Genomic DNA, 20,558 nt, shown 5'->3' with positions numbered 1-20,558 from the left:
AAACACCCAGCATCTCGAAGCGCGAGCTCAAGCGCACACGGTCAAGCTTTTTGGGGCTTGAAGGGACGAAGATGCTGTTGTTTTTTCCTTCTTGTGTGAGACTCACATCTTCTCGTTTTTCTTCCACACACACACACACACACACACACACACACACACACACACACACACACCGCAGCAGCGGCAAGTGAGGGAAAACGATGCAAGCACATTGGGAAATGGATGGCGCGCTGTTTCTGGGCCGTTTAAATACAGGGTGCGCAAAGGTACAACGTGTGTGTGTATGTGTGTCTGTAGCGATTGGTTGGAATGTTTTGTGTCGGCAAATTGATTTGGCCGGCCAGGGGGATGTATCACGATCTTTCTTCTACCTACATGACGGTGGATTGCGTTAGGGTTAATCCATCGCGCAGCTTCATCCATCTGGGCAAGGTGTGGAAATGCTGCAAACGTTAAGCAAAAGCTTTTCCATGCAATCTCTGCTTATAAGATGATCCAGACAAAGCTTTCATAACGCTTGTTTTTAAACATTGAGCACTTCTTGTAAGACGGCGTTCAGGTCTTGTTTTATGTCTCATTTACAATTATTTTTTCGTCAAAATATCAGCTACAATCAATCGTTTTTCTTTCCTTTCCAATTTTTCGCCCCATAGACACTCTTTTTGCGACAGTTTTGTATTTGCATATTTGCAAACGCTGCACCTCAGTTGTTTGCCAGATCATCCCTCCATTGCAGCGGCCATGCCTTGGATGGGAAAATATGATGAATTAAATTATTCATACAAATTTCTTCTCCAACCGACACCGGAGATCACATCAGCGCGGGACTGCCTTAGTCACAAATGTTCGTGCTTATCTTGTATCTTTTGGCGTTTTTATTTCTCTCTCGCTATCTCTCTCTCTCTTCTTTACCATTGCGCCATTATAATGAGACCCGGGAAGCTTTATTTTTTGGGGGGAACGGACACATTATGATTGAATAGGGCAACTTTTGTTCCCGATTTGCTGTATGATCACCATTTTCCAGCCGCATTCCCAACCGAAGTGCCATTTCCCACGGCGAGGAAAACCCGTTCTCCTGCCAACGATGGTCAATTAAACGGTTTTGTGGTGAAATAGTTATAAACGAGCATGGATGACACACGAAAGTGAACGCAGGGGCTAATAAAAAAAGAACGAAGGGTCGATGACGAAGAAAAGTGTGCGAAACATGGCGGGGGGGGGGAACGAAAATGAGGCGTTTTCCCCCTTTCTCTCTTGCAGATCTCCACCACACTCCCAGTAAAAAACGGCTCGGCTCCAAACAAGATGCGATGTATTTTACGAGATTATGAGCGATCACCGAGGGCGAGATGGCCGTCATTCTTCTGTGGCCATAGCCGGCATGCGATCAGCTTTGCAAAATATATGCGGCTACATTACGCCCGCCCGTGGACCCGGTGTGTTGCATAAGAATGGAGATGATTCTGCGTGACAAACAACAAAAAAAAAACACAGAAACGAACCGCAGCCAACGGCCACGCTGCCATTCGCTGCCAAAATGCGAAAGTAAAATAGCAAACGAGGATATTACCCGCGTGCCTGAGCGTAAGTGACGGCGGGGTTGTTATCGGTATAGAGCAATTACAAACGCCTCCGTTGTTTGTGCCGGTGGCGATCGCTAACCATGGCGTCGTGATCTATTCCCCGCCAAGACCAGGGCGATTAAAGTCATTGGGTACGATTCACACTTTTACGATGGCTCCCCCTACCGGAGTGCTTCGCAAAACGGATGACATTTATTAGACACAGCCGTTGTAAAGGTTTTGCACAACGGTGCACGTAGTGCGTTTATGGTACCGGGGGTGTAAAATACACGTCCGAAGGAGAAGTTGTAAACAGCGCGGCTGCAAAACGGAACGTAATAAAACACTTTTTTGCTAGGTTTATAGCAACACCAGCAATAACTTTGCTAAGTAAATATAGCTGTACAGTCCCCCGCGTGCGAAAAGTTGAGCACCACTGAAAAAAATGGCAGGCTATTTTCTGTTAAAACAGCTGTTCCAAGGAGAGAAGAAGAGAAGCTGATCCAAGGCTTCTTATTACGGTGATTAGAAAACTATTTAGAAGTCAGCTACAACGAGATTCGAACTCAGGAACAACTAGCACACAGTTACTTCTAACGTCGACAACGGCACACGGCTACCTGGATCAGTCTAATCATGAGGATCTATGTGATGCTTTTGTTCAGCAGTCGCACCATAAACAAACCATTTGCGGTCTTCTCAAACGGATTTACATACCAAATGACGAAAATAAAACACCAGCAACTATTCAACAACGCTCGCCACAATGTATTCTATCAACTAAATAAATTAACCTCTATTTTTACGCACACCGTGTGTGCAGCTGCATTCCCGCTCACGCGAACTGCTTCGCCGGCTGGAGCTTGGTCGTGGCCAAACCGGCCGTCGACGGTCTTGCAAACCCGGCCACACTGAACAGCGCCGGTGAGCGTTTGTACTGCGCGGACGTTTTCGTGAACGCCAGCGGCACGGAGTACGCGATCGTATTGTACCCGGGGGCGGTGGCCGACGGGCCCGACGGAAGCTGCCCCAGCGCGAGTGGTTGCGCGTGCGGGAAGGATGCGCCATGCCCTGCCGGCTGCAGGATGGTCGTGTGGAGCGGGTTCACCGGGTGCACGGGGACGCCCTGCTGGTAGAACTGCACCGGACGTGGCTGCTGGAGATGCAGCTGCCCGTGATGGAACGCCGGGTACGCGTGGGGTGCCAGTTTCGTGGTGTACAGTGGCGTTTTCGCAAGCTGCAGCGAGGATGGTACGTACGAGTCGAGCAGGCTGGTGGGTGGCCGCTGCTGTACGCCAAAGTAGTTCAAGATGCCGTTGTTCGGATGCGCCAGGGAAGGATAGTGAAGTTGCTGGTGGGCCCCGGCGTACGAATGGCCGTGCGGCTGTACGTACGCAGGGTAGTGCAGCTGGTGCGGAGGTTGTTGGTGGTGATGATGAAGCTGCTGGTGCGGGTGAAGCTGTTGCGCATGGCCCGTGAAAGGTCTGCCAGTGACGGGGTGGTGTACCTGTGCGCCACCGAACTGAAACACAGAACCATCGCCGTGCTGGGGCAGCTTGTTCGATTGGAGCGGTGGAAGGTCGTGTGAGAAGTAGACCGGCTGCTCGACGCTCTTCACGATGGAAAATTCGGCCGACGGCGATTGATGCCGGGGTGGAGCTGGGGTAGAGGAAGCGGCGTATACGACATCGGGTTGCGGCGTAGGCTGGACCGTCGCCCCGGTGGCTGGGGACTGTGCTCCCGTTTCACCGTGAGAGTAGGTTTGGATGTGATTGTCCGGGTCGTTGACATACGCGGCCAGCTGCTGGGCGGAATGGGGCGTTGCCGGCGATGAGGGCGGTGTAATCGATGGCAGGGCTGGCCCGGTCGGGGAGGCTGGCGCGTGCGGTGCTTGCTGCTGCTGCTGCTGCTGCTGGTAATATGGCGTCGGAATCATGATATAAGCTCTGGAGGAAGAAAAAAAGAAAACAAATCAAAAACCGGGAAAATGAATATCCTATTTTGGGGGCTCGCCTTTGCATAACGGCAACCAACACGAAGACAAAGTTGGAGTAATTAAATTTGCGTTTTATCGTGTATCGTCGTGCAGAAGGGATTGTGCTTGTTGTGGACAAACAGCTTCATCGTGACCGCTAGCAACACACCGCAAGATGCAGTGGAGCAAAACCTTAACCGGATATTCAAATTCGTCTGTCATCTGGCACAATCTGTTACAATGGAATGAATCTTTCACCTCTCGCCGACTGTTGAAATCCCATCAAAACCCATCAAAAGCTAAAAAAAAAGACGCTACAACCTGCCTCATCGCGTCTCGATCGCAGGAAAGAAACGAGCTTCAAACCGAGCGATCTGAAAGCAGGCGCCTGTGAATTACGTCACCCGGTTGGATTCCGCCCAAAGAAAGAAGTGTGTGTGTGTGTGTCCGTCCATTATGAACGGCATGAATGTAGACCATGAAACAGATAAGTGCAACCTGCTCGATGCAGATGCACTGGGGTCGGTTATATCGCACAAAGCCAAGAGATGCGGCTGTGGCATACGGTGGGTGAGGGAAGAAACACAAAAAATAACACAAAAAAACGGTTGTTCAAGATAAGAGGAAGCGCCGACCATCGGAGCTGACATAAAATCGTAGTAGTAACTTTTGCGAAAGCAGACCGCAAAACAAACCAAAAAAAAACAACCTACAACCGCCAGTGAGTGTGTCGTTCCTTCTTCTTGCCGCAAAGTCTTAAAAATGGCAATAATTAGAGCAGACACACGGGCCCAGGCTGTAATTGCAAACTTTTAATTACTCTCCTCCACCCCGGGCCCAAAGAGAGAGAGAGAGAGAGAGAGAGAGAGAGAGAGAGAGAGAGAGAGAGATGAGACAAGCCCGATTACCGACACCGCCTACCGACGCATCTGCATAAAGCTGTGTTCACGCTGTCCCACCACGAACCCACGAACATCACTAACCGCAAACGAATCGAGGAAGAGTTTGTGGACGCTACATTAAATTAGTGTTTGGAAGACAAACCCCTTCCTTTTTCTTCTCGCTTGGGCTTTTAATTATTCAAAGACCTGAGAGGGAACGTCTACACTCACCTACATACTATGCGAACGTTCTCAGCCTGTAAAAGCTCGACTGGAAAATCCCTCCGCATTCAGATGAGCTCATAAAATGTAGCAAATAAATTGCGATTAGCCAGTGGTTGGAATTTTTGAATGCGTTTTATCCACTTAGCATAATTCAAAAATGTTCCACATGTCATAACAGCGCGCTGCCGTTTGTCACATCGATTCACGCTTGCTTACTGCTGCTGCTGATGCGCCCCCAAATGACAGCTTCAATTGGAGGTTAAGTAACCACACTGTTCGGAACTGCTATTGCGTGCAATTGTGTTTACTCCCGGCACCGTGACGATTGAGTCAGGCACACGTCAAAGTGCCATCAGACTCTGTGCTAAGGAGCTTAAGTAGCCAGCTAGCTAGGCGCGATCGTGCCAGCGCACAAGTAGAACAATGATGTTGCTTTCTTGCACGCTCACTATCCAGCCGCTTATAAAGCTAAAAGTGTCAACACACTACACTGCTGACACTCTGCCCACCCTAGTTAACAGTAAGTGGCTTCAAATGCATGCAAAAAAACACACATACACACACAGAAGGATGGGTGACAGTGTGACAAATCAGCTCATTGGTTAGCATAAAAAAAATAAATACCAAGAAAGGGTGGAGTGAGTTTTGCTAATGAAATTACACCAACGGCGCCTACAATTTGGCGCAATGCTGCACTCTACCGTAGCGCCCCATAGCGACATGCTTCCATTGTGTGCTCCACTATGCTGCCGGTCCGATCGTAAACGCCCGGCACGGCACCGTGTTCCGTTGATCGCTCCTAAAGCGCCAAACACTGAAAGCGAACGCGCACGCACAAAGACAACAGAACGAACGGAGAGGTGCCAGTTAGCACCTTCCGCAGCGCCACGGATGCCTCCTAATGATACCAACAACCGGGCAAAAACAGGTTGAATCCGCATCGGTGCCTCGCTGCGTGCGGTGGCGGCACGTCGACGCGCTCGGGCGGTATTTATTTTATGATCATCGTTTTTCCTCATTTATGGTGCAATCGCAATCGGGTGGATGCATCCCCCCCCCTCTAGCAGCCTGCCCGAGGGGGTTAAGGGCAATTATGGATAATTTGGTAAAATGGAGCCGATCTTTCGTCGCTGGCTGCAGCCCAGCCCCGGGGGCGCTTGGTTGCCGCCGATCGGTTTCCTTTCGCTTTCGGGGAAGGTTTCCACTGCCCGCTAAACGATTGGGTTATTATTTTCCGCTACGGGGAGGAAATTAGCCACTTTTGTAACACATCCGATGGGTGGGAGAGCTGTGGACGATGGTGCTTTTTTGTCTGTTTGAACTATTAATCAACTTTACCCACGTTCATTGCTCGCGCTGATTTCAAATAAACGCGCGCACCCGATGTGTAACTTTCCTCTTTATTGCGCTCGTTGCGTAATGCGGCGACTGGTGCGACTAATTTTTCATCAATCTACCAAAATCACTACGCCGCATCGATCGATGCTCCCAATCTGTCACTCTTTGCATCTCTGTTCAATAAAAAACACGAACAAAAACACGACCTAATGAAACCATTGGCTTCCTCCTTTTTTCAACATGCTCATCTTCTCAAATGGCACCCAAAAACACACACACACCAGTGGACAAATCATGCGCCACCGAAACAAATACGCAGCCCACAGTGTGATTTCACAAAGCGAAGGAAAATATGAAGCGCCAAACCAAAACAAAAAAAACCATCCCCAACCCATCAGCAGCAATAAATCGATTTATGGATGCGACGAGTGAAGCAAATCTCACACGATAAATGACTTGCCATTTTTCTCTAAACCACTTCTTCTCTGTCTGGTTTTCTGTTTTCCTTTCAGCCGCTACCCTTTTTTGCCCTATCGCAGTCCAAAAAGCCACCTTTGCCGATCGAGAGTGAAATGCGATCGATCAATCATAACGCAAACCCGCAATACATGCCGCGATCGACCTCCAATCTGGAGGAGGCTCTCTCTCTCTCTCTCTGTACTAGCAGCCCGCCTTAGGTACTTTTATGACCGGTGTAATAGGGTGCTTATGGTACACTCGAAGGATCATAAATAAAACCCTCTTCGTGCACGCAGCCGCGCGCGCTACTGAAACGGGAGCGTTAGCAAACTGACCGACCCGCCAGCCAGGAGAGGATACATCAGGCTGACCTGAAGCGAAAGGATTGGAAAGTGTAATAGCATCGGATCGGAACGCGTTACGCAATAAAAGGAAAGGATAAGTTGCGTCCATCTACTACGTCCATTGCAATGGTGAGTGCGTATTCCCCTCCTCCTCCTAACCCGTTGAATCCCTCATCCAAAAGTGCCTGTTGAAGTTAAATGCTTACTTTTTTTTCCAAAAAGCACGCAATCAATCGACAAGGTACATCGTCGGCTCAAACGTCAATCATAAATTGTGGCAAAAGTGAACGCGTTTACCGACAAACAAACAAAAACAATGAGCAATTAGTTTTCATTTATCAATGCGGTGTAGTTTAATTGATGAAATAATTACTGTCCGTACTGATCGCAAGCAGCCAGGGGAAAGTGAGCCATCAAAAAGCCCTTCATGGTGGTCCCGAGCCATGAGCAGCCGTTGGTGGTCGATGGTTGTAGTTTTTACATTTTAGAAATTTGTTTACAGTCAACATAACATATTCCACCGTTCGCGTTTTGTGACGTCGTCTCATTAACATTACCCGTTACGGGGGGGAACCGGTTTCGCTCTTGCTTGCTTTAGCTGTAGCGCACAATTGCTGATTTGTCAATGGTTTATTTTATTCTCGCAATAAAGTTTTAATACGCAGGGAACGGAGACGCCGGAAAGGCATTCGCAACGTAAAACGCAATAAACTGCAACCGTCGTTCGAGCTAATGTGATGATATGGGCAGTAAATTATGTTCCTAATGACACGCTCAAAAACTCCAATTCATTGCATAATTGCTTCTGAAAGTTAGGACCAGTTACAAAAAAAAAAACAGTGTTAAACATTCTACTTGTGTTGTGTGAAATAACAAACTCTGTGCAGCAATTGTGTTACCAGCAAAAGGGTGATCGTACACATGTACTTATCATTATTCAAACACATCAACCGAAAACACATTTTCATTCCCCGATTTTCCAGCTTTTGAAAAAAGGCGCTCATTGTGCACAGCTCCACACAGACGCAGAGACGCCTGCCAGACAAATATTTATCATTGTCGATCTGCAACAGACCTGCTTCACCTTCGCTCAAGAGCATGGGAAAATATTGACTTTACACGAGGCAGCAAAAGTAGCCGATGCTCCTGCCGGCTGGCAGTGATGCAATTGATCGCTTTGCATGGGGATCGTGTACACGGCATGGTTATTTAAAAAGCAATTAAACGTACCGCACCGCAACTAATGTGGTCGTGGTGCTTAATGTGGCTGCTAGCTTTTACTTGCTGTGAGAAGAAAAAAATTACGACGATGGCGATAGAAGATTTATGATTACTGGCAGTGCCAAAACGGATATTTCCCGCATATTCGGAAACAGGAAATGGCACGTAATTGGGAATCACATACCCATTTTGTCACGCGATGAGCGCGTACACTATTACAGGAAGTAGGCAAATGATCGTGAGCAATCTTGCAATCTTGGTGGGCAAAGGCTAGCGCAATTTTACTGTCAAGGATATTAAAGAACAATATTTTATTCGCTTGCCAGGAAAGAGATAGGTAAATTTAAAATCCATTACGATGAGATCGAACGTGTGTTTAATGACGCTTAGGCAAGCCCTACAGCACGCAACATAATTCGACTGTCCGACCTCGCATCAGCAAAGCTAAAATCATTCCCTCTGCCATTTTCAACCCTACCAGAAGGGTTTGCTAAAATGCTTTCGTGACAATGGCCAACTGGCACGACCCATACACCACACACTTACTGTGAATTTTGTGGCAGGATGTGTAGCAGCTGTTGGGGCAGACTGTTGTCGGCCGCATACTGTGGCAGCGGCTGGGGCCGGGCCTGCACATACACGTACTGCGGCTGCGGCGTCAGATACGGGGAGGCCGGTGCACCTCCACCGATGATGGGCTGCAGCAGTGACTGACGGGACGGCACCGTATAGGTGGAATGCGCCTCGTGCACCTGTGGCACTTGTTGCTGTGGCTGTTGCTGGTGGAATTGAAGCGGCGGCTGCTGCTGCTGCGGAATGCTGACGTATTGTTGCGGCACAGCGTGATCTAAAATAAGCGAGCGAGAGAGATAAATTAGCATCAGATTTGTATCGAATAGTTCCGATCGATCCGTACATCGGAGATCGATCTGCCCACGGATACCTTTCGAGTAGGTGAGCGTCTGGGTCGGGGCGGGAAGTGGCGTCACGTATTTGACCGAGCTGTGCGTACCGGCCGTACTGCCCGGATGGTGCTGTATCTGCACGGTGTAGTGATTGTTGCTTTGGCTCGAGCTAGCTCCGTGCTGCTGCTGTGCTATCGCTTCCTTTTTGAACACCTGCCGCTCGCTGTTCAGATTGTCCCGCTCGATGTCTTCCAGCTGGGTCGGCCGGTTCCCGGGCGGTGGATCGTGATCTGCGGCCACTAGCCACGGTGCCTGCAGCAGCAGACACGCTCCGATCCAAACTATCCAATTGCAGCGTATCTGTAACAAACACAGAGAGACAGAGAGAGAGACAGTGAAAACGACGAAATTAGGCGAGGCAAATACACACAGAAAAAGCTTTGCTTAAAAACAGACACCAGATTGCATACTGTTAGGCGCATACGCCTGCCGTTGCGAGCTTTTTACATTCGCAGCGCGTTTCATCATCATACGAAGCGTTTTTTACACAACGTGACCGGTGCCACAAAAGGAGACAACACTCCGCCAACATTCCTTATTAAATTTCCCCGCTTGCCCCGCCTGCCCCTTCGCATGGCACGTTAAATAGTGCATTTAAGGAGTGATTAGTGCGCGGATCCGGAGCGACCACAGCACGCCGCCATTGACACTGTGCGGGCGAACCGGTTAGCCCGAGCAGCGGAGAGAATTGGAAAGCACCCGGGTACGACGGCAAAAAGAAAGTGGAAAATTAAATAACACTCACTGCTGTAACTAGCCCGCAAGCAGAGCAATGACAACACAAGGAGAGAGAGAGAAAAAACGCAGACTCACAGGCGGCCGGCAGGCAAAACACGATCTTGGCGCGCTGTTATGGTAATAGACGGGTGGTGGACAACCTTCAGCCCGTGCCCGGACGACGGATGGTGTAGTTCCGCTCCGGCTGTTGCAAGGCGAAAAGAAAAGAAACAAACCGGCAATGGTGGTGCGACGGGGAAAAAAAACTAAACTACACCAATCACGGCACTAAGCTGGTGTTAAATCGCTACATCATTCGAATTGTCCACTCCGGCCGGAGGAGCGCGATGCAGTGCGCGGCGTCCAGCGATCAGGATAACGATGATGATCATTGGATGAAGATCGAGATAGATGATGCGGCGGTTGTTTAGATGAGGGCGATAAGATTGCGTACCAAATGCGTACCATTTGAAGGAGAGAGGTTGTTAGTTAATCTAGACGTGCAATTTTTGAATTACTGGGTAAGGTGCGTTGTGTTTATGAGCGATGAGGTGAGACCACAATCACGCTGCACTCAATTAGTCCCTTTAGGTTCGTCTGGGTCAGACAGGCTCGTAAAACATAAACCATTTCCAAGCCGAGTCCCCCATCCATCTCACACCATGATGACTCCATTCCTGAATGCACACGCACTCAACATGATTGTGGCTATATCAATCAAACCACTCGCCCCGGTAATTCTTGTAAAATATTGTGCTGCTTTCTTTTATTGTTCAGCATACGCTTTTCATACGCGCCAGGCTCTGTGATGAAGCAATTCCATTCATGGTACACGGATACACACACACGCCTGCGTCGTGAAACACATTCCTTGCAGGCGATAACCAATTAAACCAACATAAAAACACAACACTTCCGGTGAGTTGGCTTTTTGTTGTTGTTGTTTGGTTGTGTGCGTCACAGCTTCTACTCTTACAGGGTCGCTCGGTGTGGTCGCGTGATTTTTTTTACAGCCCTAGTGATTGAACATTGTTTCTTTCCTTTTCGCCTTGGCGGGACAGGCTGCCCGATTGCTACTTGCTGTTGCCCTGTCCTGCCATGTCAACGCTGGATAGAAAGGCCACAGCAAAAGGGAGCCCAACCCGGGTGCGTGTCATAATTCCGATGGTGGACGGTAGATTGTGAACCGTGAACGCCCTCAGCAGCCGCGGCTTCGTCAACGCAAATTTGGAGCGGGTTTTTGATGCCTTTCGACACCGGCGACTCTTTCTCCACTTGTTGTACATACAAGTGGTATGAGTGACAGTGTGGGCAACGGTTTGCACGATATAAGAACGGATGAACGGAAAATAAACAAAAGCTTCCATTTTACCTTGTTCGACAGAAAATGAAAGCAAAGCGGGCGAAATATAAAATTAAGCACAAAGCGAGCCGGTTGGGCAAATAAAAAAACGCACACACACACACAAACGAAACCGACAAGCTGGCAAGTAACATTAACAGCACAACATAAAACCATCCCGGCGTTGGACGGAAACATGTGTCAAAAAGACCCCAAAATGCATGACGGCGCAGTATCAGGAAGGGCATGATTTCGGCAAGCGGTACGAAAGGTACTGCACACTCGGTCACGAACCACTGTTTAGCTCAGTTCACTTGTAAAGAAATTACCCACCGCACAGCAAACAGGTCTTTCGGTGATCGCCACCCCCCCCCACCCCTCCTCTCTACAATCATGATTGAGCGAAATAAAAATAAAAAACACAATAAAGGACATAAACCACCAATACCGGCCGGTTGTTTTCGAAAGCACACGCAATGTTATCGTTGAGCGTCGGCTTACCCCACCGGTGGATTGGTAAGCAATGCATCCATGGGAATGCCGATCGTTCTGCAAGCAAAGAAAGAAAGCACGCAAAGCTCTGCACGCTGCTCGGGAGTATTATTACGATTAAATGCTGTGAGAAGCAGAGGAGAATCGAAACCTTTTCACTCTTAATCCAAGGCCTCCTTTGAAACGATCGTGGTTGGCAGCGAACAAGAGAAAGGACGTGCACCAAGGACGTTTAAAGGTTTTGGCTCGAGTGACTTTAAGTGCAGACACTGCGGGCAGCATCCAATATACGGGTTGGTAAATGAAGGCCATCATACGGCTTATGATGGCGATTGTGTAAAGTAAGAAGCATTTTACCTTAAAATATGGATTATTATTATTATTTTACGTTCATTATTTCTACTGATCATGGTTTAACAGCAATTACGCTTTCCAAAGGCTACAGGAATTATTGTGTAATCATTCCGTAACATATCACGAAGAACGCGTTTTACCCATTTGATAAACATCACACCAAATCGCACAGCAATTTTGGGATCCATTTACCTTTTACCAACAGCTGTGGCGACGCGAAAGGAACTGCAGCAAAATTCTCCCGTAAGCTTTGTTTAACATTCCAGCACCAGCTTCACTACGTTCGCATTATGAATTATAGATTTCACACCAAAAATGGTCGATAAATTTTACTTCTCCTCCTTACTCCCCTGCAACACTGGCACCGGCACCGGCGGGATCATAGGTCAAACCGGTGGCCGAACCGAGCGGTAGGTGATAAGGATACGCAGGTCCGAATCGATCAGCGGCCGAGTGCAAGAATGCGCGCCGATCGGAATCGGATCAAACTTTCACTTTCACGGACAGCAGGAAGAGAAGAAAAAGCAGCAGCAAAACCAGCAGGGAAGAAAATAAAATCCGTACCGACAGAAGCCGACGCTTAAATAACACCTACCGAACGTGTGTGTGTGTGAGTGCGAGAGAAAGAGAGAGGGACCGCGGTCAGCAAACAAAAATACCGCAGCGAATTCGCTCGTTATTTCTGGTGTTTCGATACAGGAATTACGAGCCACCCAGTCAATCGATCGCTCGTGTCTCGCTCTTATCTTGAGCTCCAAAAAGGGGAAGGGGAGGGGCGAGGACAGGGCTACTTTGCTGATACTCCAACCCCTCTCTCGCTCCGGTCAACCGATCTTCCGATCTTTGTCTTCCCTTCGTTCGGAGGCGCTTGCGGCAGGTGAGTTTGCTTCTAATGTCCACCAGATGGAAAAGCAGCTATTTTGCCGCAGTTTTGTACCAGTGAGCCACACGACATGGCCACCGTCGTACAACATGCGCCAGGAGCTCCAAATGCTACGACGGTGTTTGTCGCCGACTTTACTCTGATTTTGTTTGCTAAACTCCACTGCGCACCGGTCCAGTGTTTTATTTTGCGATTTTATTATTGCGCTTGTGGCCGCGCTGTGGTTTAATCGCGCGCTTTGGTTTGTGTACATGTTTTTCCCCTCCTCTCTCTCTCTCTCTCTCTCTCTCTCTTCCAATCTCTTCTTCGCTGTTAACCATTTCCATCACTGTCTGAAACTGAAACCTGTCCACGGGCTGTCCAAGACCAGACTGGCTGGGTCCGCTTTACGATAGGGGAAGGTAGGAAAGCTGCAGGAAGGAAATGCAGCTTTGTCGCTGAACTCCTGGATCACCGAGCGAGTTAGACGGAGGACCGGTCAGCTAAGAAAGTGGATCCGACGCACTGTGAAGTAATTTTTATGATCACAGTTTTGCAATAATCGCTCCACATTTCCTCATTCTCTGCCTTTTTTTTACTGTTTTGCTTTGCGAAACGTTCGGGGTAGGAAGCGGGCAGTTGCTGTCACCTGTCCGGAGATCCGGACTGGACCGCAACTACACAATGTTGCGCGCTTCGGTTAAACCGGGGAGGATTTTTTAAAGGTACACTGCCAACTGCCCACAGCGCTTTGGACGGGTTGCAGTTTAATGGATTTACGCGCTCCAGCACGGAAAGTGGTCGAGCTTATGATAAGCCCTAACTCTCACTTTCCAGAGTCCCTCCCTTCCAACCCTTAGCTGATCCTAAATGTTTGTGCAGCATTTGTATGCAACAAAAGAGGCATTGAAGACATCACTCTTTCTTTTGCACGTCCCAAACACGATTAATGACTGCCGTTGCTTGCATTGCAAATATCGTTCGCAATAAGAATTAGCAGCAGCAGCAGCTGCAAGAACAAAAAGCGACCATAATTAACCCCGTAGACAAAAGGCAATACGCTCATTAGTGTCACCGGTACCGGTAAAAGTGAACCGTTTTTTTTTATTGGTGCCATGTAAAGGCCACAGTGCATTGCAAAAGCACCACGTTTGGTTAACGGTTCGTGCTATTAATCATTACAACAACCACCAGCCCAGAGCACGGAGACGATGAATCAACACATTCCTTCACTCAAATCTCAACATCTCACCTTCCGTTTGGATTCCATTTCATTTCCCTTTTTTTTTGCTTTCTTTCTTTCATCTCCGTACACAGCGATGCGGTGACGATTGAAAGCAGAGAAGAGACATTCATGGAAGTAACAACCACAACACACACAAACACGACTGATCACTCAGCAGAGAGCGAGAGCGAGACCAAACAAACGCGGACCATTTAAATCGTTCAACTGTCTTTGCTCCGAAATGGGATGTCGTCGTGCCGTCATCGACCGAGGCTGATGGTGTAGGGGAACGAAAGCAACCTCCAAGGACGGAACACGCAAACACGCAAATCGGCAAAACAACTAATTTCCCTTCGATTCGCGCGAATCGAAAGGAACGCGCCGCGGGTATCCTGGATTGACAGTTGGTTGTTTAGCGTTTTTGTTCGCCAGAGTGGGCCTACTTGATTGATTTAAACAAAAAAAAAAGACATTCTTCTCGTAAAAGCATTAAAGATAGAGAGAGAGAGAGAGAACTGGAAAGGAAGTTGATGAATGCCTTCCAGCATACCTTTCGTTGTCCTCGTTAAGGGTCGGTCATTCTTTAGTAGTATTGAGTTATGTATGCTGCCTAAGAAAAACTACCAGCATTTGTAATTATCTAAAGTGCTCAATCATGCGTTGATTTGTCGTAAAAAAAAGGCTCCACTCCAAATAGGACACATCCATACCTATACCTAATCTGGCCCGTACTGTCACGAAGCACAAAAACAAATCGAGAGAACCAACGTTTAACTGCTACACAAAAGACTTCGATGCGCGCGTGAGAAAAAGTCAGCGACGAACCCCCGAACCTGCGGCTCGGGTTCGTACTGGGGACCGTTGGGTCAGCGTCACCTCTTCCCAACAAACGCACGCTTCTCACCTGTTTTATTGATTCATTGCTCCCCAGTTACATGCCGTAAAACCGTGCGCCGGAAGTGCATTTGATAAAGCGATAAAGGGAGACCAGCCAGGGACATTATTTAAATTTACATCCGCTCCACCGGGCTCCACCATCACCACCACAGGTGTTTAAGGTGGGAAGACCCCATAGCTCCCGCAGGGTTTGAGAGTAAGTGAGCATAATTTTTATTTCCATATGCAAAACGGTTCTCCCACCCGTGCGGGGCGTCAGCCACTTACATGTCCGAGGGCGCTACCACGCGTGTCGCTCCGGCAGTCCGCCAAGGAACTGGATTGAGCTGTCGAAGAAGCTCACAACATTACGCTAAAGCTTACCCCCATTAATGGGCCCCTTTTCTTTTCTGATCCGTTCCGGAGAGGAGGAAATAGGTGCTACAATGCAGTACGGCGACAAAACGGGATGCTAAAAAAAGGTGTTTGCTCAAATTATACCAATCACCCGTGCGCATAAAAATGGTAATTGGTCAAACATTGTGCGGCCGGTCGTGACGCCAAGGGACACCGGACATCGCGTCGGGTTTCCTTTTTTCCGTTGCCATTTTCTCTCTCTCTCTCTCTGTTGTGACAATTCCGTGAAAACCCCTCCATTCATGCCATTCGAGCGATCGATTCGGTGCACGCGGCCGGTGCTTGTGAATGAGCAGCGCTGCCCAGACACGAGTGATCAAGCGATCAATGGTCCGGATCGAAGCGTGCAGCCGCACAGTGTGAATGGGCGGTGGGAATTGGAAAAGCGATGGAAACATAGTGAAGTGTGATGGGCCGGACACTATTGAGACTGTTCGTTTCTCTGTCGGTTTCGATGCGGTTGCTCCGCCGTGCTGTGTTTATCCGCCACTTCCCACAACGAGCAGCGCAATTTGTTTGCTAAATATAACGAGGAAGATTTTCCTCTTTTTTCCACCCATTTCCTTCTCATCGCTTTGGCTTTGTGCCATAAGCCGCTTTATATGCCACATTTCCTGCACCTCAGCTTAAACCTCTGCTGATCGAAAAATTGAACCATTGCCGGCTTAATAAGACCATATGAGCCGTCAAATTTGACTCTCCAAACGCTGGAAACTCCCAAATTAGGTCCGGCCAAGTACCCGGATCGCCGCGAGGCCTACGATTCAGCCAACGAGCCAGTCGGGTAGTAAATTTTCCTTCCCTACCTTTGCTTTACTTTAATACTTCCTCCGCGCGGGCGATACCGGACTCGGAGGAGAGATTGTACATTTTAAACCAATGGGAAACTCATTTTGATTGTGTCCGGAATGGAAATGAGAGACATTAGCGGTTGCTGATCGGATTGGTGTAAAGTGTGGGTTTAGGCTTTAGATCTGGCACAAAAGGACACTCCACTCACTAATACGTGTGTGTGTGTGTGTGTGCATGACGCAAGCAGTGGACCAACTGGCCAGCCACAGAGTTCGTCCAAACTGGCACAGGACCAACTGCGGGACCGATTGTGTAATCGATTGCGTTTTCTTGCACCACGGGGAGGGTATTATTATTACCCGTTCCTCCGTTCGTCCGTCCGTCCGTCCACCTCGATTGCTCTACTTCACCCCAGCACAGCTCCTGTCTCCTGAACGACCGGGGTCGTTTATCATGCCGGTGATTATCGATCGTAGATTATTAAAGTGAAAACGGAATGTGCGATCGAACTTCTGCTCCAGCGCAAGTGTGGACTGAGGCTGGGGAGGAAGTCATGGGCATACGATCTGGCCGGCATGGCAAACATTGAACGACAACCAGACGACGCGAACGGCGGTGTGTGTGTGTGTCGACAAAACGGAAGACATTTGTCGAAATGGTTGCAAAGTCTAGACGCAGCTTGAGCTGAACGAGTTGATTGAATGCGATTAATGCGTCAATCGCTGCTGCTTGATCGCAATGGGGGTGAAAAAATTGTTCAGAGATTGATGCTTTTGTCTCTACATTGCCGTCATGTTTATCGATTTCATCATACAAAAAATACCAATTAGATAGAATTATAGGGAAATTCCTTAAATTTTGCAAAATTTGAAACAAAATTTTATGTACCAATTTCAATTAGTTGAGTTGAGTAGTTCAATTGAGATTATACTATTTGAAGGACTAACAACTTCCTTTTGTCATAACAGTACTCTAAAGTAAAATAGCTCCTTCTTCTTCTTCTTCATTGGCACAACAACCGTTATCGGTTAAGGCCTGTCTGTACACCATTATTGGGCTGAGGACGCATTGATTTTACACATAGCAGCATAGTTAGTCAATCCTACCGTATGGGGGCTTGAACGTTCCATTCGGGGCTTGAACCCATGACGAGCATATGGTTTTGAGTCGTACGAGTTGACGACTCTACCACCAGACCGGACCAAGTAAGCCTGATATAAATAGGGTAAAATAGGCTGATCAATGCAAAATTGGCTATTAAATAGGAATCAATCCGATCACTTGCCACTTTATCAACAATTGTATCAACCAGCAAACATTAAAATAATTTTTAAAAAACACACACACTCAACCCTAATTAATTGAACTAACAGCCTTATTTTATCAAGTACCATAAACAGAAAAACCAAATCCGTTTTAATACAAACATAAAATCAAGACAAAGTGCCAACAATCGTTCGCATAATTTAGAATAAATAAATTGCTCCATATTATGCATAAAATACTCACCATTTTGATAAATCTGATGACATTAAATAAAATGTCACACTGCTTCACTGTTTTTTCTATGGCTTTTTTATGCGTTGTTTGCTAAAAAGAATAAACAAACAGAACACGTGAATTCACACTTGCGACACACTTTTCCCCGGTTTAGTCTGACACCAGTTCAACAACAATTGGGATAAAAGTTTCCCTCAATGTCCCCCTGCGAAACCACTTGAAATTCTGCACTATTTAGCCACGCATTTGAAATATTATTGTAACTCACAATCAGTCTATCAGCAATGTTAATGTACACTTTCGTTAATGTTTTAAAACACACTCACAGTACAGTTCGATACTACGTCCCGATCGTTAAGGATCGCAAACTAACCTAAAACATGCACAGCGCGCTTTGTCCAGCCCTCCAAGCACGTGGTCGATGATGGTTTTAGGTGCGCGCGGTTTGTTTATCGGTATTCGCAACGTTGCAAGTTTGCAGCAGCACGATTTTATCCCGCCAACCGAAGGCACCGAACTAAAACAGTCCGATAGGGTGCAGGGGCAATTTATATCCGTTCCGGCGCGCGCAAAACCACAAAACCGCAACCGTCACCGTCGTCGCCACCTGCGCCCAAACCTGCCGGCACTGGAGGCTGGCTACGCTCGCGCCTGTGTGTATTTGCTTCGCGCTCCGGTCCCCAGTTTTGCTTTCGTTTTCATACACTTTTACTCTCCTTCGGCGGAGAACACAACACCGCGGTGTCTCTTTTGTCCAGCTTGTCCCATGCACACACGCACATGGCGGCTCGGAACAAGAAGGGCCGACACATGCAACCACACTCATGGCCCGCATGAGGGCAAGGTCTTTGGCGCGCGCTCTTTCTCTTAAGGTTGCACTGCGATACGTACGTTTGTACGCGGTTGCTCTCTTTTGCTACCCCCGGTGGATGGTGGATTGGCATGCCGGACGGTCTGAAACCCTTTTAGTAGCGTAATGTAGTGCAATATATGTATATTGGATATTTTTGTAGAATTATTTTAATTTGATCATATTTCGAATGACCGAAAGAGCTTAGCTGTGGATTGTTATCAATCATATTTGTACAATGGAATTTAGTTAAGTCGATCTCACCTCATAGCCATGCGCGATGTGGTCCTTCGAACCGGATCACCACGCAGCGAGGTAAGATTTGGTCCTTCGAACCGGATCATATGAACCCTTAGCCCTACTCGTAGAGTCTACCATCTCCATTTCGACTGCTGTATCGACCAGCTTTGATGAGAAGGGCACGTCATAATACTGACATCGAACTGCCGCGGATTTAAAAGAGTGAAAGAGTGAATAGCTGCAACGAAAATCAATCATTAGCACCTGTACGCTCTTTCGCTTCAAGGGTTAATTCATACTTACTCCCATTTCTTCTCCACCAACCGGTCTCCGCGTTTGTACTTTCTTTGCTCTCTGTCGCTCTATTTCCACCGCCCGCCGGACCCCTTTTCTCATTGCATCCAGCAACTCCCTTGCGATTGCGTATTGTTTCCTTTCGTCCACCACTTCGTCATCTCATCGCAAACAGCTTCCAGCGCAGGCAGGCCCGCAGAAGCTGCCGCTCACGTCCCATTGGCATTGGCGCTTCGGGAGTTGAACCTCGCCCCTTCACCAGCGGGGCGTTTGCCGTTGCTTCGGGACACTTGTTTGCACTGGTTCTGTGGGTTCCTGCCCGCACCTCTTTCCTTCCTCATCGGTCCACGCTCGGGATTCGATCGTATCGCCGCCGGCGGGACAATCAACCAAGCGAAGTAAGGGAGAGAATAAGGGGGGGAGGGGGTCTGTTCCGATTTTGCGTCGTTTTTTTGGGGTGCGTTTTGCCTTCCTCTCTCTCTCTCTCTCTTGCTCTTTCTCTATCGCTCATATACCTGACGAAACATTCCCCCGCGGACGTGTACGTGCCCGCGATGAAAGATATCCATTTATTTTCACATCCAACGCCCGATCAGTTTGCGAAAGCTCTGGAGAAATGAAGTGATACACATACAGAGACACACACACCAACAAAAAACAAACCCCTTAACCTAGCTTTAATCATCAACGGAGCATAATAAAAATGCGCAAAGTCCACCACGCCGCGCGGGATTGGCAGGTTGAGTAATAGAAGGTAAAAGTGTCCCCCGAGCGCCGTTGCCACCGGTCGCGGCCGAAGCCGGGGCATGCTGAGTGCCCCCTTTTAGGAGTCCCACCAAGTCTGGGCGGGTTGAGGGGAAGCGCACAGACAGAACAAATCAAGTGCAAACCGGGAAGCGCATTACGTCAGCAAAGTAGTACGCCACCGACGTGCCGGGACGGAAGGAAGCAATAAGTTTGCTCTTGGTCTTGGTTTTCTTTCGCCTTTGCCCAGCACTTGTCATTCTGTGTTTAGCGTGGGAATGCATGCCGTTACGCAAGAAAAACTGTGTCGACCTGGACCACTTATTATGCCATGCCAAATTGATTAGAGTGTGTTAGAAATCAATAATATTTGGAACATGTTCATTACGACTTTAGTGGAAAGGTGGTAAGTTTTCAGACCTCTCAGCCAAGCGAAATGAAATTTGATTCGGCTGCGGCTTTTCCGGGAGCTGGAGCAATTATCCAGGGGACCTCCAAGTGCAGTTAGTTGCTAAATAAAGCTAGCAAACCCTCATCGACTACTTTCATCGCTAGCTGCACGGTTAGACAATAAACGCGCGCTCATAAAACAATCGTCTTGCCTGCACAGTACCACCAACGAAGCGATAAAGTTTGCCATTTTTCTTTATTGGACTCGTAAAATGCTGCAACCATTGGCCGGGAGATCGGAGTCCGGCGCACCTGAACGAAAGTAAAGCCAGCCCTTCGAATCAGCAGACGACCTCGGCAGCCATCGATGCTTCCCAGTAAATGCATTAAAAAAAATGTGCTTCGTGAAAGGCTTGTGCTACACTCATTCTTTCACGTGGAGCGTGGATTTGAATACATCCAAACACAGCAACAAAAACCGCACAAAAAT

The 20,558-nt window shown here is 48.1% G+C and overlaps 1 protein-coding gene across 4 annotated transcripts; it reads right to left on the bottom strand.

Moving 5' to 3' along the window:
• Positions 1–2,316: 2,316 nt before the first annotated feature.
• Positions 2,317–19,323, bottom strand: LOC121590429 (ataxin-2 homolog). Of its 4 annotated transcripts, XM_041910111.1 has the most exons (6): positions 18,944–19,323; positions 18,665–18,878; positions 17,560–17,640; positions 8,952–9,273; positions 8,555–8,855; positions 2,317–3,511 (listed from the first exon to the last, which is right to left on the bottom strand). In XM_041910111.1, the coding sequence occupies exons 3-6, from the start codon at positions 17,560–17,562 to the stop codon at positions 2,401–2,403; spliced, it is 1,737 nt and encodes a 578-aa protein (XP_041766045.1). In that variant the 5' UTR covers positions 17,563–17,640; positions 18,665–18,878; positions 18,944–19,323; the 3' UTR covers positions 2,317–2,400. The 4 variants fall into 4 exon arrangements, with proteins under 4 accessions (XP_041766045.1, XP_041766044.1, XP_041766046.1 ...); XM_041910110.1 differs by lacking the exons at positions 18,665–18,878; positions 18,944–19,323 and adding an exon at positions 17,924–18,093; XM_041910112.1 differs by lacking the exons at positions 18,665–18,878; positions 18,944–19,323 and adding an exon at positions 17,819–17,917.
• Between the last annotated feature and the right edge of the window lie 1,235 nt (positions 19,324–20,558).

Source organism: Anopheles merus, chromosome 2R (genome assembly GCF_017562075.2).
Source record: "Anopheles merus strain MAF chromosome 2R, AmerM5.1, whole genome shotgun sequence".
Lineage (NCBI taxonomy): Eukaryota > Metazoa > Arthropoda > Insecta > Diptera > Culicidae > Anopheles > Anopheles merus.
Note: the sequence above shows the minus strand (reverse complement) of the source record. Positions and strands in the feature narration are given on the sequence as shown.